The sequence below is a fragment of the Hypanus sabinus genome, chromosome 11, assembly GCF_030144855.1.
Source record: "Hypanus sabinus isolate sHypSab1 chromosome 11, sHypSab1.hap1, whole genome shotgun sequence".
In the NCBI taxonomy this organism is placed as follows: Eukaryota; Metazoa; Chordata; class Chondrichthyes; order Myliobatiformes; family Dasyatidae; genus Hypanus; species Hypanus sabinus.
Window position 1 is genome coordinate 12,444,764 of NC_082716.1, and position 18,083 is coordinate 12,462,846.

Below are 18,083 nucleotides of genomic sequence, written 5' to 3' on the forward strand. Positions count from 1 at the left end.
TATGGGGGCACTGGAAAGTATATTGTGCCTAAGAGGGGCATTGGCAAGTATGAAGGTGCTTTAAGGGGGTGTCGTTAAGGGAGTGCTCTGGGGGGCATTGGGAAACACTGCTCAGGAGACCGTTGTGCGTGTAAAAACTCCATGTTCTGAGCTGAACAAACAATCATTCCACAGTCAAAGTCACTTGGATCACATTTCTTCCCCATTCTGATGTTTGCTCTGAACAACAACTGAACCTCTTGACCATGTCTGCATGCTTTTATACATTGAGTTGCTGCCACATGATTGGCTGATGAGATTTTCACATTAACGAGAAGGTGTACATGTGTATCTCATTGTAGCTTCTATTGAGACAAGAAACTGAAAGCTATGTAACTATCTTTGTATAGCATTTATTAATAAAAAGTAATACTTTCTCCAGACAATATGCAATAAAAACTCTGCTTTATCTTTAGATCTTAGTAATTTATATCAGTATTGATAGATCCATTTCATTTTCTGACAAATTACAAATAAAACTAACTAAACCCTGATGTTGCACCGGTTCACCACTTGTATCTTCTTACAATTAAATCATGTCAAAGCCCTTAACTTGTGATACATCCCAGATGCCGGTACAGTAGTAGAACTGCACACAAGGATAAACTACCACACTGCCAGTTAAGAGTCCATCACAGGGAAAAGGGCTCTCCAGATTTGAATGTGGATGTGGGTGGGTGGAAAGAAATGTGATAACAATCTGCTTGAAAGCCAGTGGCTCGGACAGACGTCAAAGGACATCCGTGGGTGTCGGGCTGTCCCAGGTTCAGATAGGCCTTTGTGAGCGGGGGCCCAAAGTCCAGTCAGCTGGGAGTTTGAGATCCCATCATCGGCTGGTCCGGGGTCAATACCAGAGTACAACAAAGTTCATGATACCCCTGCCGGTAATATCAATCCAGATCCTGAGATCAGAGGCTGAAGGTCAATTGGAAATACAGAGTTGAAGCCAGGAGTCCTGTACTGGAGTTGGGGGAAACTGCCCACATGCATGTGTGGGTGGGGTGGTGTGGTTAAGAAAAACATGGCTTATTTTAATGTTGTTGTTTTGTTGCTTGTTGTGTTCTGTGGTGTTTTGCTGAGTATTGTGGACATGCTACGTTGACGCCAGAATGTGTGGCGATACTCGGTGTTGCCCCCAGCGCATCCTTAGGTGAATTGGTTGTACTGTATACTTAAATAAATCTCTTCCAAGAGGTCCACAACCTTGTCATTGCGTTTCAATGTTTGTGCGCTCAATGACCCGGAGAGTTACATTGGCTGGAGTCAGGGCTTTATGCTTTTTGGCTCTTGATAGGGTCAAAGGGTAGAGGCCAGGCTAAGAGTGGTCGACTAGACCTCCGGTGGGGGGGCTCACCTCAGGGCTAACAACTCTGACTGGTAAAGTAAAATTGTTACAGAAACAGCAATGAAGAATCCTTCTGCATCTGAGTGCAACGGTATTCCTGACTCTCCACCCGGGATTTGACAGTAGTGAAAACTGAGCTATTGACACGACGAAGGAAGGCTTGAATACTGCCGAAGCTGAAGGATATTCATTGCTGCCCTAAGCATAACTGGAAGTAGGTGGATAAGCCAATTAAATAAATCTGAACCTTAATCTTATTAAATATCATGATGTAATTTGTCCAAACAGCTGGTGTACATAAATAAGGGCTCAATTTGTATTGTGATGGACATATTAAATGATTTATAGTACGTTTCTTTACGAAAATGTCAAACTGATTTTGAAAAAACACATTATATGGTGGATAAAGTGACAGCATGTTGCTAATAGCACATAGTGCATTCTAAATCCTGGAAATTCATCCTTGCGAACAAGTTCTTGAATGGAGCATTCACATTGACATGTTAGAATTTGTTTCTCTTACGGTCCTTTAATGGATACTGGCTTCAATCAGCCAGCCTTCATGTCTGCATACACAATTTGCTAAATAAAAAAAAACATACAAAAAGTTCCACATATGCACCCAACAGAACACAGTGAAAAGCTTGCTTTTTAAGAACATGACAAAAAGTTATTGCTGCTTGAAAAATCTCTTGAAACAGTCACTGATGCTTCTTCTTAGGGTGTGCAAGTACAATACTTCAAAGCAGTCACGTCACTATGTATAAGAGTGTGGTATTACTGCGAAACGGAATCAGTCCTCCCATCTATGACAGGGGTAGGTGTCGCCTCAGCACCTCTTTGGATGATGTGGATATAAAGTCTGGGAAGGTGACCTCAAACTCCACGATGAGATCACCTCGTTGGTTGGGGTTTTTTGAGAACGGCAATCCTTTGCCACTTATCCTCTTCCTTGCGCCTGGCTTAATCACCTCCTGTGTCGTTAATGAGACAGATCTGCCTTCCATGGTGGGCACGTGAATTGTACAACCACATAAAGCCTGCAATTGAAAGGAAATAGTTATTTGGAAAGAGTATCGATAGTACCGAGAGGTTTTGTTTGTATCAAGTAATTAGTTTTGCTTCTTAATAACCCTTCGCCCAGATCATGCGGCAGAAAAAGAAACAGATGCTTCATCTATGGAGGGGAATAAACAGCCAATGTTTTAGGCCGAGGTCATTCATCAGGACTGGAAAGGAAGAGTGGAAAAGCAAATGTAACTTCCTTTTCAATTCTGACAAAGGCCTGAAACATTAACTGTTTGTTAATTTCCACCGATGCTGCTGGACCTGCTGAGTTCCTCCAGCATTGAATTTCCAGCATCTGCTCTGAATTTCCAGCATCTGCAGAAACTCTTGTGTTTACAAGTTCCTTTATCCAGAATCCCAGATACAAAAGTTTATTTGAACAGACTATTGCTATTTCAGAGCAAACTAATTCTAGCAGCTTTATTGCACTGTCTGGATCCATTTCTAGTCTCAATCTGATTATCTCAATGTCTGCTGCTTCCTTCCCCACCAACTTTGGAAGGTTAGGGCATCATTGCTGAATGGTCAAGATGCTGGTTGATATTTTCCCTAGGGCCAACACACTAATGATGGATGTGTAAAGAACGTCAACTGAGACTCACTTCACACAATCACTTTATTGGATGCCACGATGGGATAGCAGTTAGTGTGACTCCATTACAGCTTAGAGTGGAGTTCAGAGTTCAATCCCGGCATCCTCTGTAAGGAGTCTGTACATCCACCGCATGGAATGTGTGGGTTTCCTCCGGGTATTCGGGTTTCCTCCCACAGTCCAATTGGTGTGGTAATCAGTAAATCGGTAAATTGTCCCATGATTAGACTAGGATTAAATTGGAGGTTGCTGGGTGGCATGGCTCAAAAGGCTGAAAGAGCCTGTATTGCACTGCATCTCTAAAAATAGTAATAAATAATCCAGTCAAGAAATTCATCAACTGGAGATGTTTTACTACAAAATTATTTTTCATCCTTGAATGTTCCCTTTGTACCTATCACACTGTCTACCATCTGCTCTCCACACCACAGAACATCAATGTAGCCATGAAGCCAAACACAGTACAAGGTATCAAATCCAATGGGATGTCCATGATTAGAATCAGAATCCGGTTTATTATCACTGACACACGCTGTGAAATTTGTTTTTATGTAGCAGCAGTACAGCACAGGACATAAAAATTACAACAGATGTATTTATTTGGTAACTTGTAGCAATTTTTACGACTCAGAGAGAAATTGACAACAATCTATGTTGAAACCCTTCATCGGTATTGGGCACTAAACTCCTTTATAATACATATTCATAAGCAGTGTTATAGTCCTGTGAGCAGCTCCTTTTGTATTTGTGTTGTATTTCCTACAACACAAAATAGAAGAGAGCCTTACATAAGAAATAGAAACAGGCTAGTTCTGTCATTCATTAAGACCATGGATGCTTTGATCTTGGTGTCAGGTCCACTTTCCTGTCTGTACTGCCATAAACCATGACCTCCCATAGACTGAAAAACAATTGGTCTATCTCAACTTTAGTTTTAGCCACTGCTTCCCTGCTCTCCACCTGTTTGTTCTGGTGTCTTCCCCCTTCCTTTCCAGTCCTAAAGTAGGGTCACAGAACAAAATGTTGGCTGTTTATTCATTTTCATAGATGCTGCCTAATCTGCTGAGTTTCTCCAGCATTTTGTGTGCCATTTTAGTTAAATCTTCTTAGCTTTAGCAAGAGGGTGGTGAATTCATTGCTACAGACAGCTGTGGAGGCCAAGCGAATGGGTATCTTTAAAGTTAATAGGTTCTTGATTGGTGAGGGTGTTAACAGTTATGGGGAGAAGGCTAGCTCGCTTCATACACAAACAAACAAATTAAGTTATTAATTAAAAATAAAATAAAATAATTAAATAGAATAAAGTAGAATAGAAGGCTGGAGAATGGAGTTGAGGAGGGAAATAAATCAGTCTTTATGGAATGGTGGAGCAGATTCTATGGACTGAATGGCCTAATTCTGTTTCTATGTCTTATGATCTTAGAAGTCGTGAAGTTAAACATTCAAAGTTTGCAGTTCTCTGGGCAGATCAACAACCCTCACTGCCAACATAAAAATGGGCATCCCTTATTTATAAACAGCTATTCTTGATGAGAAAGATTTCTGTGCATCGGGTTACCAGCATTGCGTATCATTAATAAGGCACAGGCTCTTGTTGACCAAACTCTGCCATGGACAGTCCCAGGCCCGCATGTGTAAGGAGGGTTGGGCATGGGGCTACAGGAGCTCCAAAGACCATGTCCTAGAAGGCACATGATGCCTGGGGTCAACTTGATAGACTAACCCAGGACAGAGAACTCCAGTGAGTTGCTGTTAGCAGCCTCTGTCCCAGTAGGGTTGATGAGAATTGAACTAACGACACAAATACTGGAATCTGGAGTCAAAAAAAATGAGCTGACCATTCAACATCAAAGCAGAATTAGGCCATTCGGTCCATTGAGTCTGCTCCACCATTCCATCATGTTTGATTGATTATCCCTCTCAACTCCATTCTCCTGCCTTCTCACCATAACCTTTGACATCCTTGCGAATCAAAAACTTATCAACATCTGCTTTAAATATTCTCCGTCACTTGGCTTCCACAGCTGCCTGTGGCAATGAATTCCACAGCTAAAGAAATTCTAAAGAAATGGCTAAAGAAATTCCTCCTCATCTTGGTTCTCAAGGGACATTCTTATATTCTGAGGCTGTGCTGCTGGAGGAAAGTGGATCAGGCAACCCCTGCTCCTCCAGGGCAAAATTTCACAGGTGAATCTCCAAACATTTTGGGCAGTGGGGCTGATCCTTTGCGATTGACAAGGATTTTTTTCCAGCAGCTTCTGGAAGTTGCCACTGGGTGGATCACTCGGAGGCAAGTTGCTAAATATAAAGAGACTTGGAGAGGAATCTTTGTACGGTTGGCCTCAGTGAAATTGAGAAGCCATCATTCTCCTTTGAGCAGGGAAGGTTAAGCTACGATTTGACTGACGTGTTCACAGTAGGGAATGGCTTTAGTTAGCCAAGAGCAATATAATGTCACTGCAGCTATACCCCCCATTTAGCATAGAGTTAGCAGTGAACTGACTGTTCAAAATCTTGAGGCATCATTTCTTTTAGCTGATTGTGGGGTAAATCAGTTTATTATTGCCATGTGTATGGAGGTGAAATGAAAAGCTGGCATTACACACCGTCATTATAGATCAACTACTTTACAACTGAGCACTGAGGTAAAGGATAGAGCAAGTTCAGTGCAGGCAGAATGGTGCAAGATCATAAACGAGGTATAGGGGAACCCAGTTCTGCAATCCTTCAGCAAGGAAACTATTTTAACAGGACATTGGAACAATTAAACAGGGTAAAGGCCTTTCCCACTGTATGCAACATACAGGGCAGATAATTTAGCATTTAATTACATGGCATTGCAAGACCCAAAACATTGGCTACTTAACTTTCTACCAGTTTCTACTTTCTACCTGACCTAAGCAGCATCTATGGAAGAGAACTCCCAAAGATTTGTCTTTGTTTCTGTTGACAACCTGGCTGGGCAATTCTGTTTCTATCACGCTGACAGAGAAGATATATTTATCCAAGCAGAACTGGTGCAGCTGTATTTACTGAAACTCCCCAAACCTGCCATCAAATAAATTTGATGAATCTATTTTATTGTAGTGAAGTCTGAGACATGATGCAGTACAGAGGGTTAGTCAAACTGATATGTTAGTAACTCTACAAGACAATTAGTGGCACTTCCCTGCTCTTTACCCACTGCTCTGTAATTTTCTTCCTCCTCGAAGCATTTATCCAATTGTTTTGGAAAGTCGCTAAGAATCTACGTCCTCCCCCTTACAGGCAGTACATTTCAGACCTTAACATATCACTACACAAACAACCATTCTCTACTCTTCACTGTTATTGTTTTGACAAAGATGTTAAATCTTTAGGCTTTTGACCCAGTGAAAATTGTGCCACCTTTGAATTTCCCGCGAACCCTACATAATTTCTAAACAATTCGATCAAGTATCTTCACAATTTTCTTTGTGCTGAAGAGCACTATGACATTTTCTCCAATCTCTCCACATTAAACTCCCTTAGTCTTGGTACCAGTTTAGTTACATTTCCACTGTACCCTTATTAAGTCTTGACATTCTCCCTACAGTATTTTGTTCTCTCCACTATTTTACCCTCTTGTCGCACTATTTATTTATATATTTCTTATTGTAACTTATGTGTACTGCTGCAACAAATTTTATGGCATACATCAGTGATGATAAATCAGATTCTATTCTAATTCTGAAGTGTGCTAACTCTGGATACAAGACCACAGCTAAAACACAACCAATGACTTCTAAACTGTTGTGTACAATTCTCATAGGTTCATACACTTTGTGACAAAGATGTGGAATTTGTAACCACAGATGACAGTGGAGGCCAAGACATTGGGTATATTTTAAATGGAGGTTGATGGGTTCTTGATTATTAAGGGCTTCCAAGGTTATGGGAAGAAGGCAGGAGAATGAGGTTGAGAGGGATAATAAATCAGCCATGATCAAATGGCCTATGTCTTATGGTCTAATGGTTTATAAAGCTGAGTTCATATGTGCCCTATGTTTCACAACTTTTAATCTCCTTTCAGGTGACATCGCTGCGTGATAGGAAAAATAACTCAGCCATGATTGAATGACATTTCAAACTATACCCAAATAAGCTCTTCCTTCATCTAAGGGAAACACTTCTGCACACTAATAAAGACAACATTATAAACATTTTCTGCATTTATAATCCATTCTCAGTTTCAAATCTCTCAGGATTCGCAGCAATGTGTTACAATCTCCCCGGTCGATAATTATTTCTAAAGCAACTACATCAAATGAATTATTTAGTTAATATCACATTGTGGGATCAATCTGCATGCAGATTGGCTCCTGTATTATAATTGTGACTACAGACAATAAAATAAAGGACAGCACAGCAGCATAGAGGTTAGCCTAAAGTTTACAGGGCCAGTGACCTAGCTTCAATTCCCATCTCTGTCTGTAAGGAGTTTCTATGTTCTTCCCTAACCATGTGGATTTCCTCAGGGTGCTCTGCTTTCCTCCCACGTTCCAAAAGTGTATGAGTTAGCAGCTTAGTTGGTCACATGGGTGTCACTTGTCACTGTGGGCCAGTTGGGCTGGAAGTTCCTCTAACCTTGCTGTATCTCAATACTTAGAAAATCCTTTTAAAAGTCCTATAAGATCTTCTTTTCAAAAGAAAATTATTTACTTTTGTGTACTTCACATTGTTAATGCTTTGCAACAGACACACAAAATGCTGGAGGAACTCAGCAGGTCAGGCAGTGTCTATGGAAATAACAGTCGATGTTTCAGGCTGAGACTCTTCTTCAGGACTGGAAAGGAAGGGGGAAGACACCAGAATAAAAAGATAGGGACAGGGGAAGTGTTAACTAAGCAGTGGCTAAAACTAAAACTAAGGATGAGATAGACCAAATTTTAGTCTGTGGGAGGTCCAGGTTCATGACTGCATAGGCAGAAAGTGGACCTGACACCAAGATCAAATAATCTGTGATTTTTATGGCAGCATCTATGGAAATGAATGAACAGTAATCGTTATGGGCCAAAATGTTTCTTCAGGACTGAGAAAGAAGGGGGAAGACACCAGACTAAAAAAGGTGGGAGGAGGGGAAGGAGGCTAGCTGGAAGGTGATAGGTAAAACCAAGTGGGTAGGAAAGGTAAAGGACTAGAGAAGAAAGAATCTGACAGGGGAGGAGAGTGGACCACAGGAGAAAGGGGAGGAGAAGGGGATCCAGGGGGAATGCAGTCCACTGTTGACATTGCATTTTTTTTAACCTATATATTTTTGGCATGAGTTCTCCTTTACATGTTAAATTCATGCAAGAGATCCCATCACCTCCCCCTGAAACCAACTGGAAAAACTACACCTCAGCTCTCTACCTATATGTAATTTCCAGCTTGGCACAGTTCAGCATTCAGCCTCATGATATTCTAATCCCTGTAACCTTTTTGCTAGGAGGAGGGGTGTAACTATTACTACATTGGATGAACTCAAAATAAAAAAAGACAATTCTGAAAATCAGATGGCTTTATTTATAGCTTCTGAAAACCAAGTGTATCTGGCCACAGACAGCTGTGGAGGCCAAGCCACTGTGTGAATTTAAAGCCGAGATTGATAGGTTCTCGATTAGTCAGGATGTCAAAGGTTGCAGAGAATGAGATTGAGATGGATAGTAACTCAGCCATAATGGAATGGCAGAGCAGACTCGATGGACTGAACAGCTTAACGTCTTGTGGTCTTATGGACCTGAAACATTCCCCTGCAAAGCTGCTGCCTGACTCAGAGTCAGAGGGTCACAGCACAGAAACATTGTCTATCGGCCCATCTAGTCTTTGCCGAACCACTTAAACTGCCTATTCCCATCAACCTGCACCAGGACCATAGCCCACCATCCTCCTACCATCCTTGTACCTATCTGAATTTGTGCTGGCAGCTCATTCTACAATCTCACAACACTCTGAATGAAGAAGTTTCCCCTCATGCTCCCCTTAAGCTTCTCACCTTTCACCCTGAACCAATGACCTCTTATTGTAATCCCACCTGCCCTCAGTGGAAAAAGCCTGCTTGCATAAACCCCATTCCTCCATCAAACCTCCTCTCAATACTATACATTCCAAGGAATAGTACTAACCTAATCTATCTTTACTGATAACTTAGATCTTCCAGACCAGGCAACATCCTTGTAAATTTCATCTGTACTCTTTCATCCTTTCTGTTGGTAGGTGACCAAAACTGCACACAATACTCCAAATTAGGCCTCACCAATGTCTTATACAACTTCAACATAACATCCCATCTCCTGTACTCAATACATTGATTTATGAAGGCCATTTTCTTTACAACTTGCTGAGTTCCTCCAGCATTTGCTTATTTCAAGTCCTCCTGGACTGAGAGTCCCGATAAGGAATTCAGCAAAGGGCAGTGATATCATGACTACCTGTGAGGGCTGCTCTTTCCTCACCATAAACGGGCCTTTGACTATCAAAACTTCACTTGGGGATTTTCGTTAAGCCCAGACTACCTCTTTTGTTTGGAGAGGCGAGGGTGGTGGTGAGGAAAGGGCAGCATTCACAGATGGTCATTATATTACTGCCCTTGCTAAATACTTTATCAGGCCAATCTGTCAAAGAGGACTTGCAATAAATAAATGTTGGAGGAACTCAGCGAGTCAGGAAGCACCGATAGAGAGAAATAAACAGCCAGCATTCTGGGTACAAAGGAAGAGCTTTAACCCAAAACATCAACTGTCCACTTCCCTCTACAGATGCTGCCTGACTTATCAAGTTCCGACAGCTAATTACTTTTTGCTCCAGATTCCAGAATCTGCAGTCACCTGAACCTCCACAACTTTCAAACAGCTTTTACAGAAATACCATTTTGCACTCATGCAGCGTAAAATGTCAAGAATATAAACTATTTTAATATCTGAGTTGAAGCACTCTAATTAATTTTGAGAGTGGGTATGAAAGCTAAAAAAAGGGTAATTTTATTTAAGCTCTTAAAAGGAGAGGTAAGGAGTTTCAAGGAGAATTCTGAAGCTCAGGTTGAAAGGGAAAAGAAGGGAATGTGCTAGAAACAAGAACTGGCAGAGCTCAGTATTCTTGGGCACATGGAAGAGCTGGAAGGAAAGAGCAACTCATAGGGAAAGAAGAAGGAAACCGTCTCACATTACAAATTGGAATGACATCTCAGCAGAACATACCTCCCGCAAGTTGACTCGAGTGTGATAGACAATATTTGATCCATCCCTCTTGAAGTGGGGATGAGGCTTATCCTTCAGTACAAAAACTACATCTGCTGGAATCGTGTTGGGCATTTCATCGCCTTCCTTTGGGAATGTGATCTTAGTTCCCTCCTTCCAGCCCTTTTTGATTTCAATAGTCAGTATTTTGTCCTCCATCCTGAGGCTCCGGCCATCAGGGTTCAATCGCTTCCTGGAAATCTTCATCCTCTTGGTGGAGCCATTGTAGATCTCCTCCAAGGACACTCGGAGCTCGTGGATGATGGGGGGGTCCTGTTTGCGATGCATCTGTCCCATCATCCCTCCTCTGTGCCGTTCCCTGGGGAAGTTATTCATGCTGAAGCCTCCAAAGTGGCTGAAAAGGTCAGAGTCCACGTCCATAGCTTCTTCATGTTGGCCATTTGCCATCCTCCTTCCAAAGAACATCTCGAAGGGATTGACACCATTGAAGAATGCAGCAAAGGTGGCGTGAGGGTCTCCATGGAAAGTGTACCGGAACGTTCCTCCCTGCTCATCACTCCCACCAGTTCCTCCTTTCAAACCTGTAATAAAGAAAACAATATTTACTTTGTCTGCCTATGGCCGTGCCTAAACAGTGTGCAAAGACTTACAAGCTGATAGAATTGCGAATCAAATTCTCCTTACTCCCTTAACCCAACTCATCATTAATCATGCAGCTTTCTCTTCCAACCCAAACCATTTCCCTCCATTCATTTCCCTGCCACTCACCACCTCCAACTAATTGAAGGCATCTGTCATAAGGGATATCCAATGGCAATTTCAATCTGATGAATGGTAATACATATGCCAGGCAAAGGATATGCACAATAATCGATCGTATGGGGCTTTTATAGGAAGTTACCAGGAAAGTTGATGAAGGCAAAGGCAGGGGGTGTTGTCTACATGGACTTTAGCAAGGCCTTTGACAAGGTCCCAGCGTGGGAGGTTGGTCTAGAAGGTTCAATTGCTTGGCATTCAAGATGAGGTAGCAAATTGGATTAGTTATTTGCTTTGTGGGAGAAGCAACATAGCGGTTGTAGATGGCTGCCTCTCTGACTGGAGACCTGTGACTAGTGGTGTGAGTGAAGTAAAGAGCTGGGAAGTTGATTGGTAAAAGAGATACAGGGCTGGAGAAGGGGGAATCTAACAGGACAGGACAGAAAGCCATGGAAGAAAGAAAAGGGGAGAGGAGCACCAGAGGAAGACAATGAGCAGGCAAGGAGATATGGTGAGAGAGCAAAAAGGGAATGGGAAATGGTGAAGGGGGGGACATTACTAGAAGTTCAAGAAATTGATTTTCATGCTATCAGGTTGGAGGCTGCCCAGACGGAATACAAGGTGTTGTTCCTCACCTGAGTGTGGCCTCATCACAACAGTAGAGGAGCCCATGGATAGACATATCGGAATGGGAATGGGAAGTGGAATTAAAATGGGTGACCACTGGGAAATCCCACTTCTTCTGGCAGACGAAGTGCAGGTGCTCAGCAAAATGGTCCCCCAATCTACATCGGGTCTCACCGATATACAGGAGGCCACACCAGGAGCACCGGATAGGGTAGATGACCCCAACAGTCTCTCAGGTGAACTTTCACCTCAGCTGGAAGAAATGTTTGGGGCACTGAATGGTAGTGGGGGGGGGGCAGTTGTAGCACTTGTTCTGCTTGCAAGGATAAGTGCCAGGAGGGATATCTGTGGGGGGAGCGAATGGACAGGGAGTCGCATAGGGAGCGAACCCTGTGGAAAGCAGTAAGTGGGGAGGGGAGGGAAAAATGTGCTGGGTGATAGAATGACTAGAAATAGAGGTAATAGGTTAAGGGTGAAAGGTGAAACGTTTAAGGGGAACATGAGGGGGGAATTTCTACACTCAAAGGGTGGTGGGAGTGTCGAACAAGCTGCCAGTGGAAATGGTGGATGTGGGGTTGATTTTAACACAAGAGAAATTTGGATAAATACATGAATGGGAGGGGTAAGGGGAGCTATAGCCCAGGTACAGATCGAAGGGACTAGGCAGGTAAATAATTCGGCATAGACTAGTCAGGCCAACTGGCCTGTTTCTATGCTGTAGTGTTCTATGTCTCTAATTGAGGCAGTCTGGCAGAGCTAAAGAAGGAAATCCCACATTCTGGCTCCGCCTCCACCTCATACCCCTTCTCTTCCCCTCAATTGTGTATCACCCTCTGGTTTCCCTTCCCCTTGCCTCATCCCCATGTTTCACTGTGTTCTCCTATTTGATTCTTTCTTCTGCCCTTCACTTTATCCAATTAGTAACTCCATGCTTCTCACTTCATAGCCCTCCCCCACCCACCTGATTTCATCCATCACCTTGCAGCTTGTACTCCATCCCCTCCCCTCAAACAACCACCCCCCCCCCCCACCAGCTTCTCATTCTGGCTTCTTCCCCCTTCCTTTTCAATCATGATGAAGGGTCTCAGCCCAAAACGTAGATGCTGCCTGACCTGCTGGGCTCCTCCTTCATTTTGTGTGTAACTGGTTAGCAAAAGCGCTTTGGGAAATTACTTAAGGACACCGTGGTGTTAAGAAGTCCGACCCCACCAGGCAGCACAGTACATGGGGACGAGTTGGCAATAGTTTGAACGTGCCCACGGGCCATTTTTTGCTGAGATATGAGACACAGTGGCCCTATCCAATTCAAAAGCAGTCGAGGAATGCCCCGTGACTACGGGCACTGTCTAGTCGCGGCTGACCAGCTGCAGAGGCACGGATGATCCGGCGATTGGTGCTCGGCAGTGGAAGCGAGGTGGAGCCATGATGTAATGGAATGCAGCACAAAACCAAGAGTTTAGTGACCCACTCCCAGGGAAACAACCAAATTCCCACATTGCCATTTGCACCGATGTGTTTCCTGAACTTTGCGCAAGTCAGAGCGTTTTACTCTAAATAGGCGCATCATCATGATCACTTCCAAGCCCCTAACATTGGGCAAAAGGTTATAGATGGAATGGGCGAATAGCCTAAAAACGCCGGATTGCGGGAACAACGGGCGGTTTAAAGAATGACATCATATCACAGTTGATTTATAAAAACGTGGACTGTCACTAAATACTGCCCGCATGCACTTCCCTTATATAAACCGGCGACTGCAGCAACGGCATTTCAAATTCCGCCCTATGCTGTAATCTCTGGTAGTCTCTAATCTCCAGATCCCTGCTTCCTCCCCCTTACCTTCCTCTCCGAACTGATCGTAGATTTCCCTCTTCTTGGGGTCGCTCAACACCTCGTAGGCTTCTGCTACCTCTTTGAATCTGTCCTCCGCGTTGGGCGACTTATTCTTATCCGGGTGCCATTTCAGAGCTTGCTTGCGGTAAGCCTTCTTGATCTCATCGTCGGAAGCTCCTCTCTGCAACCCCAGAATACTGTAGTAATCTTTGCCCATTGTACGCAGAAAGACTGCGGTCTCCCTTCAAGGCAGGCAAAGGCTCCCTGTGGGTTAATTACCTGATAACTCCTGACAGCCACCCGACGTTGAGCTGATAAGCTTCCCCCGATGCAGCTCACTCACTCTGCCTGCCCTGCCTGCAACTGCCTTTATATAAAACTCATTCCGTCCGGCTCTTGGGAAAAAAACCTGGCTCTTTCCAGAACATCCACAAACGTCATTTCCCATGTACCCAAACAACACTGACGCAAACTTTTTAACATTCCTCCTGGTCGCCTTTCTCCTAAAAAGGAACGGTGGCGCCTGGAAAGGTCAAATTATCTTGAATTTGAACGAGGAGACACCCTGCGTTTAATTGGCGCCTTTGGCTAACCGAGGGTGTCCTGGAAATGCAGCCAACGTGTTCTTGCTGGGACGGCAGACACAACCTCTCCGAAACAAGATGTGCGACCACACAGCGTTTTCTGGTGATGCTCTTTGCGGTCAGGGTTCTGAGCCTATTGTCCGTTTCTTTGTGCGACTGAGGAATTTTTTTTAACTTATTGAGATGCTGCGCGGAATGGCCACGCCGCCCAGCCCAGCCATCCCCTGATTTTAATCGGAGTTTGATCGTGGGACAATTTACAATGATCAATTAACCAACCAACCTGTACGTCTTTGGACTGCGGGGGGAGAAAACGGAGTGTACCCATGAGGAAACCCACGCTATCGCGGGGAGAACATACGTGCCCCTTACATGCAGACATGGGAATTGAACCCGGGTCATCTGGACTGTAAAGCGTATGCAAACCACTAGCCATCACTACATGACACTCAGGTGCATATGATAATCTGAACTCAAATTGCCACCATGTCAATAGGTTCATAAGAACATAAGAAATAGGAGCAGGGGTAGGCCATCCAGCCCATTGATCCTGCCCCGCCATTCAATAAGATCATGGCTGATCTGTCGTAAACTCAGCTCCATCTGCCTGCCTTTCCCCCATAACCCTTAATTCCCCTACTATGGAAAAATCAATCTAACTGTATCTTAAATATATTTAGTGAAGAAGCCTCAACTGCTTCCCTGAGCAGAGAATTCCACAGGTTCATCACTCTGGGAAAAACAGGTGTCAGAGAAATGTATCATATACATCCTGAAATTCTTTTTCTTTGCAAACATCCACGAAAACGGAGGAGTGCCCCAAGAATGAATGACAGTTAAATGTTAGAGCCACAAAGCCACCCCCCAGCTCCCCCCTCCCACACATAAGCGGCAGCAAAACAACAATCCCTCCTCCCTCACCATCAAAAAAGCATCGGCACCCCCCCCCCACTGAGCATGCAGCGAAGCATCAATAAAGACACAGGCTTGCAGTACCCCAAAGATTACTTGTTCACCCAGTATTCAACATACCACAGGCTCTCTCCCTCCCTAATAAGAGAAAAAGAGGTGCCCCCGTTTCACAGCCTCCACCCCAGGCACTCCTCCTTTGCCACCTGCCCCACACCACTTTCATGACACTCCACCCTTGCCAATCCCAACATCCCTTGCTCCTGCCAGATTTACAACCTCACTCTCCACTCCACATTAACAAATACAGTATTTGTCCAAATACCCAATCTATATACATGTACCTAAGATTTTGTACAGTATTGTGTTTATCTAAATGTCTTTTGAATGTTACTGTACCTTCCTCAACCACCTCTGGCAGCTCATTCTATCATCTGTGTGAAGTTGCCCCACAGGTCTCTTTTAAATATTTCACTTATCAACTTAAGCTATGCCCTCTGCTTTTTTTAGTTCTCCCTGCCTGGAAAAGAAACACTTTACTAACCCAGTTGTGATACAATGGGGAGCAAACTAGATGGAATGTTTCAAAGAGAAACAAAGGACCATGGCTAAGGAAGAGAAAATCCATCATAGGGCACCCCCACCACCTGGGCTATGCCCTCTTCTCAGTGTTGCCATCAGGTACAGGAGCCTGAAGACCCCACATTTCAAAGTTCTACAACAGCTTCTTCCCCACTGTCAACTTGAACCAACTTGAAAAACCCCTAACACCAGCTCAGATTATATTCAAGAGACTAACAATGAACTTTATTTGTCACAGGTACAGTAGATCAAAACATACAGGGAAATGCATCACTTTGCATTAGCAATCAACAGTGCAAGGATGTGCTGTGGGCAGCACAGAAGTGGCACCAACATGGCATGCCCACTACTTACTAACCTGTACATCTCTAGAAAGTGGAATGAAATAGGAGCACCCAGAGGGGAAACACGTGGTTATGGGGAAAACATACAAACTCCTTATGGACAGTGTGTCACATGGGGACATGGAGACTGGACCCAAATGCAGGACACAGGCACTGAGGTACTAGGGGCAGGACAGGAACAACTAAAGGATAGAACAAGATGGGGAGACCGTGGCATGCAAGGGTGATCCTGGGGTTCAGAGAGTTCGTGGCAAAGGCAGGATCTATGGGACAAGCCCCCTGGGCAGGCCACATTACTTCTGGGCAGGGCCTGGCCTCCCAGGCAGGAACACAGGGGCCTGGGCAAGACACAGAGCACCTGGGCAGGTTGCAGGGCACAACCCATCAGAAGGGAGGGGTAGGAAAGGGTCAGAGTCCCCCACCAGGCAACAGCAGTCCAGCCTGCTTACCCAACAGAGGCAAGGGATCAGAAGGGAGCTCAGTCCAGGGTGACTACAAGAACAGACTTACAGAACTAGATGATTAACAGTGGGTACTCCAAGCCGGGGTCAAAACAGGATAGCCAGGTGAACAACACAAACAAGGCAAACCAGATGGAACAGCAGATACAAGACAAACAGAGGACCAGGACAAAATCAGGTGGGGGGGGGGAAGAGAGAGGGAGAGAGAGAGAGGGAGGGAGTGGGAGAGGGAGGGAGAGAGAGAGAGAGAGAGGGAGAGAGGGGGAGAGAGAGAGAGAGAGAGAGAGAGACTGTTTACAGGATTTTGTCACCATCTCATTCATTGAATAGAGTGTAAACAGTACCCTGCCGATCACATGGAAAGGCACATGATCTGAGCTTCGAGAAAAAAATGACTCCATCGACAAAATTTATGAATAGGAAAAGAGGATTTGAAACAAGAGAAAATTAACAGTAAAGAGTAGACAAAAGTAGAAGGGAAAACTTTAAACGTCAATTCGCCCTCGCCACCTACTTTGAAATGAATCACTGCTTGTTTAATTACAATTGCACAAGCATCAGTCATCCTCAAATACCTGTTCCACAATAAACTTGTCAGCAAATTTTATAAGTAGAATCACATGGGATAGAAACAGGCCCCAGCCCAATCTCTTTGCACTACCTACAGTATCCACCAAGCTGGTCACATTTTCCCCCAATTCCTCTCAACCTCTCCTACCCAGATATTTATCAACATAGCTTTTGAGTATTGCTATTATACCTACCTCAAACCCATTCTTTCAGCTTATTGCATACACGTTCCACCTTCTGTGTGAAGAAGTTTCCTCTCAAGTCCCCTTTAAATCTTTCTCTCACTTTAAACCCACGGCCCCGAGTTCTTAGTTCCCCTTCTATAGGAAGCAAACTATATGCAAATATATGCAAACCATATAGAGCTCTTAAAGATAGTGGAGTCAAGGGATATGGGGAGAAGGCAGGAACGGGGTACTGATTGTGGATGATCAGCCAAGATCACATTGAATGGTGGTGCTGGCTCAAAGGGCCGAATGGCCTACTCCTGCACCTATTGTCTATTGTCTATATGCATTCACCCTGTCCATGTCATTCATGATTTTATACACCTCAATAAGTTCAATCCTCAACCGCCTATGCTCCAGCAAAGTCCAAGACTTTTACCTCTCCTTTTAACCCAAGCCCTCGACTGAGTCCTGGCAGCATCCTGATAATTTCTATAATAGGGCAACCAAAACTGTACAATATACTCCAAGTGTGGTTTCACAAACAAGTTCAAATGGTTACTGGAGACATAGAAGAACTTACAATACATTCTGAAAAAAGTATTTAATAAGAGATGAAAAGTTACATTGATTCGATAATCTAAGTTGCACTTCAGTGCACTGGAGATCCTGAACCATCTTACCAGAAGCTCCAAGCACATATATCATCACTGGAGAGAGACAATAAATGTCCAACTCCACCCTCTTGCGGGCATCCTCAGTAAATCCAACAACCATAAAAGAATCAATGTAAGACCACATCAATAGAGCGGGTAACCGGTATGCAAAAAACAACAAACTGCAAAAACACCAAAAAAAAAATAAATAAGCAAAAAATATTGAGAACATGAGATGAAGAGTCCCTGAAAGTGAGTCCCTAAGTTATGGGAACAGTTCAGTGATGGAGTGAGTGAAACTGAATGAAGTTATCCCCTGATGGTTGAGGGGTAATAGCTGTTCCTGAACCTGGTGGT

At 43.9% G+C, this 18,083-nt stretch overlaps 1 protein-coding gene across 3 annotated transcripts in view; it reads right to left on the reverse strand.

Annotated features, from left to right (window-relative positions):
• Window positions 1-376: 376 nt before the first annotated feature.
• dnajb4 (DnaJ heat shock protein family (Hsp40) member B4) overlaps window positions 377-18,083 on the reverse strand; it is a 28,695-nt gene continuing 10,988 nt past the window's right edge. Inside the window, exons 1-4 of one of the 3 annotated variants that reach the window (XM_059983791.1) lie at window positions 13,733-13,750; window positions 13,460-13,634; window positions 10,238-10,818; window positions 377-2,424 (exon numbers count right to left, since the gene is read on the reverse strand). In XM_059983791.1, coding sequence (XP_059839774.1) covers window positions 2,191-2,424; window positions 10,238-10,702 — 699 coding nt within the window. In that variant the 5' untranslated portion in view covers window positions 10,703-10,818; window positions 13,460-13,634; window positions 13,733-13,750 and the 3' untranslated portion in view covers window positions 377-2,190. Of the gene's footprint in view, window positions 2,425-10,237; window positions 10,819-13,459; window positions 14,166-18,083 lie in introns of those variants that run through there. The other 2 variants (XM_059983788.1, XM_059983789.1) reach the window with 2 other exon arrangements.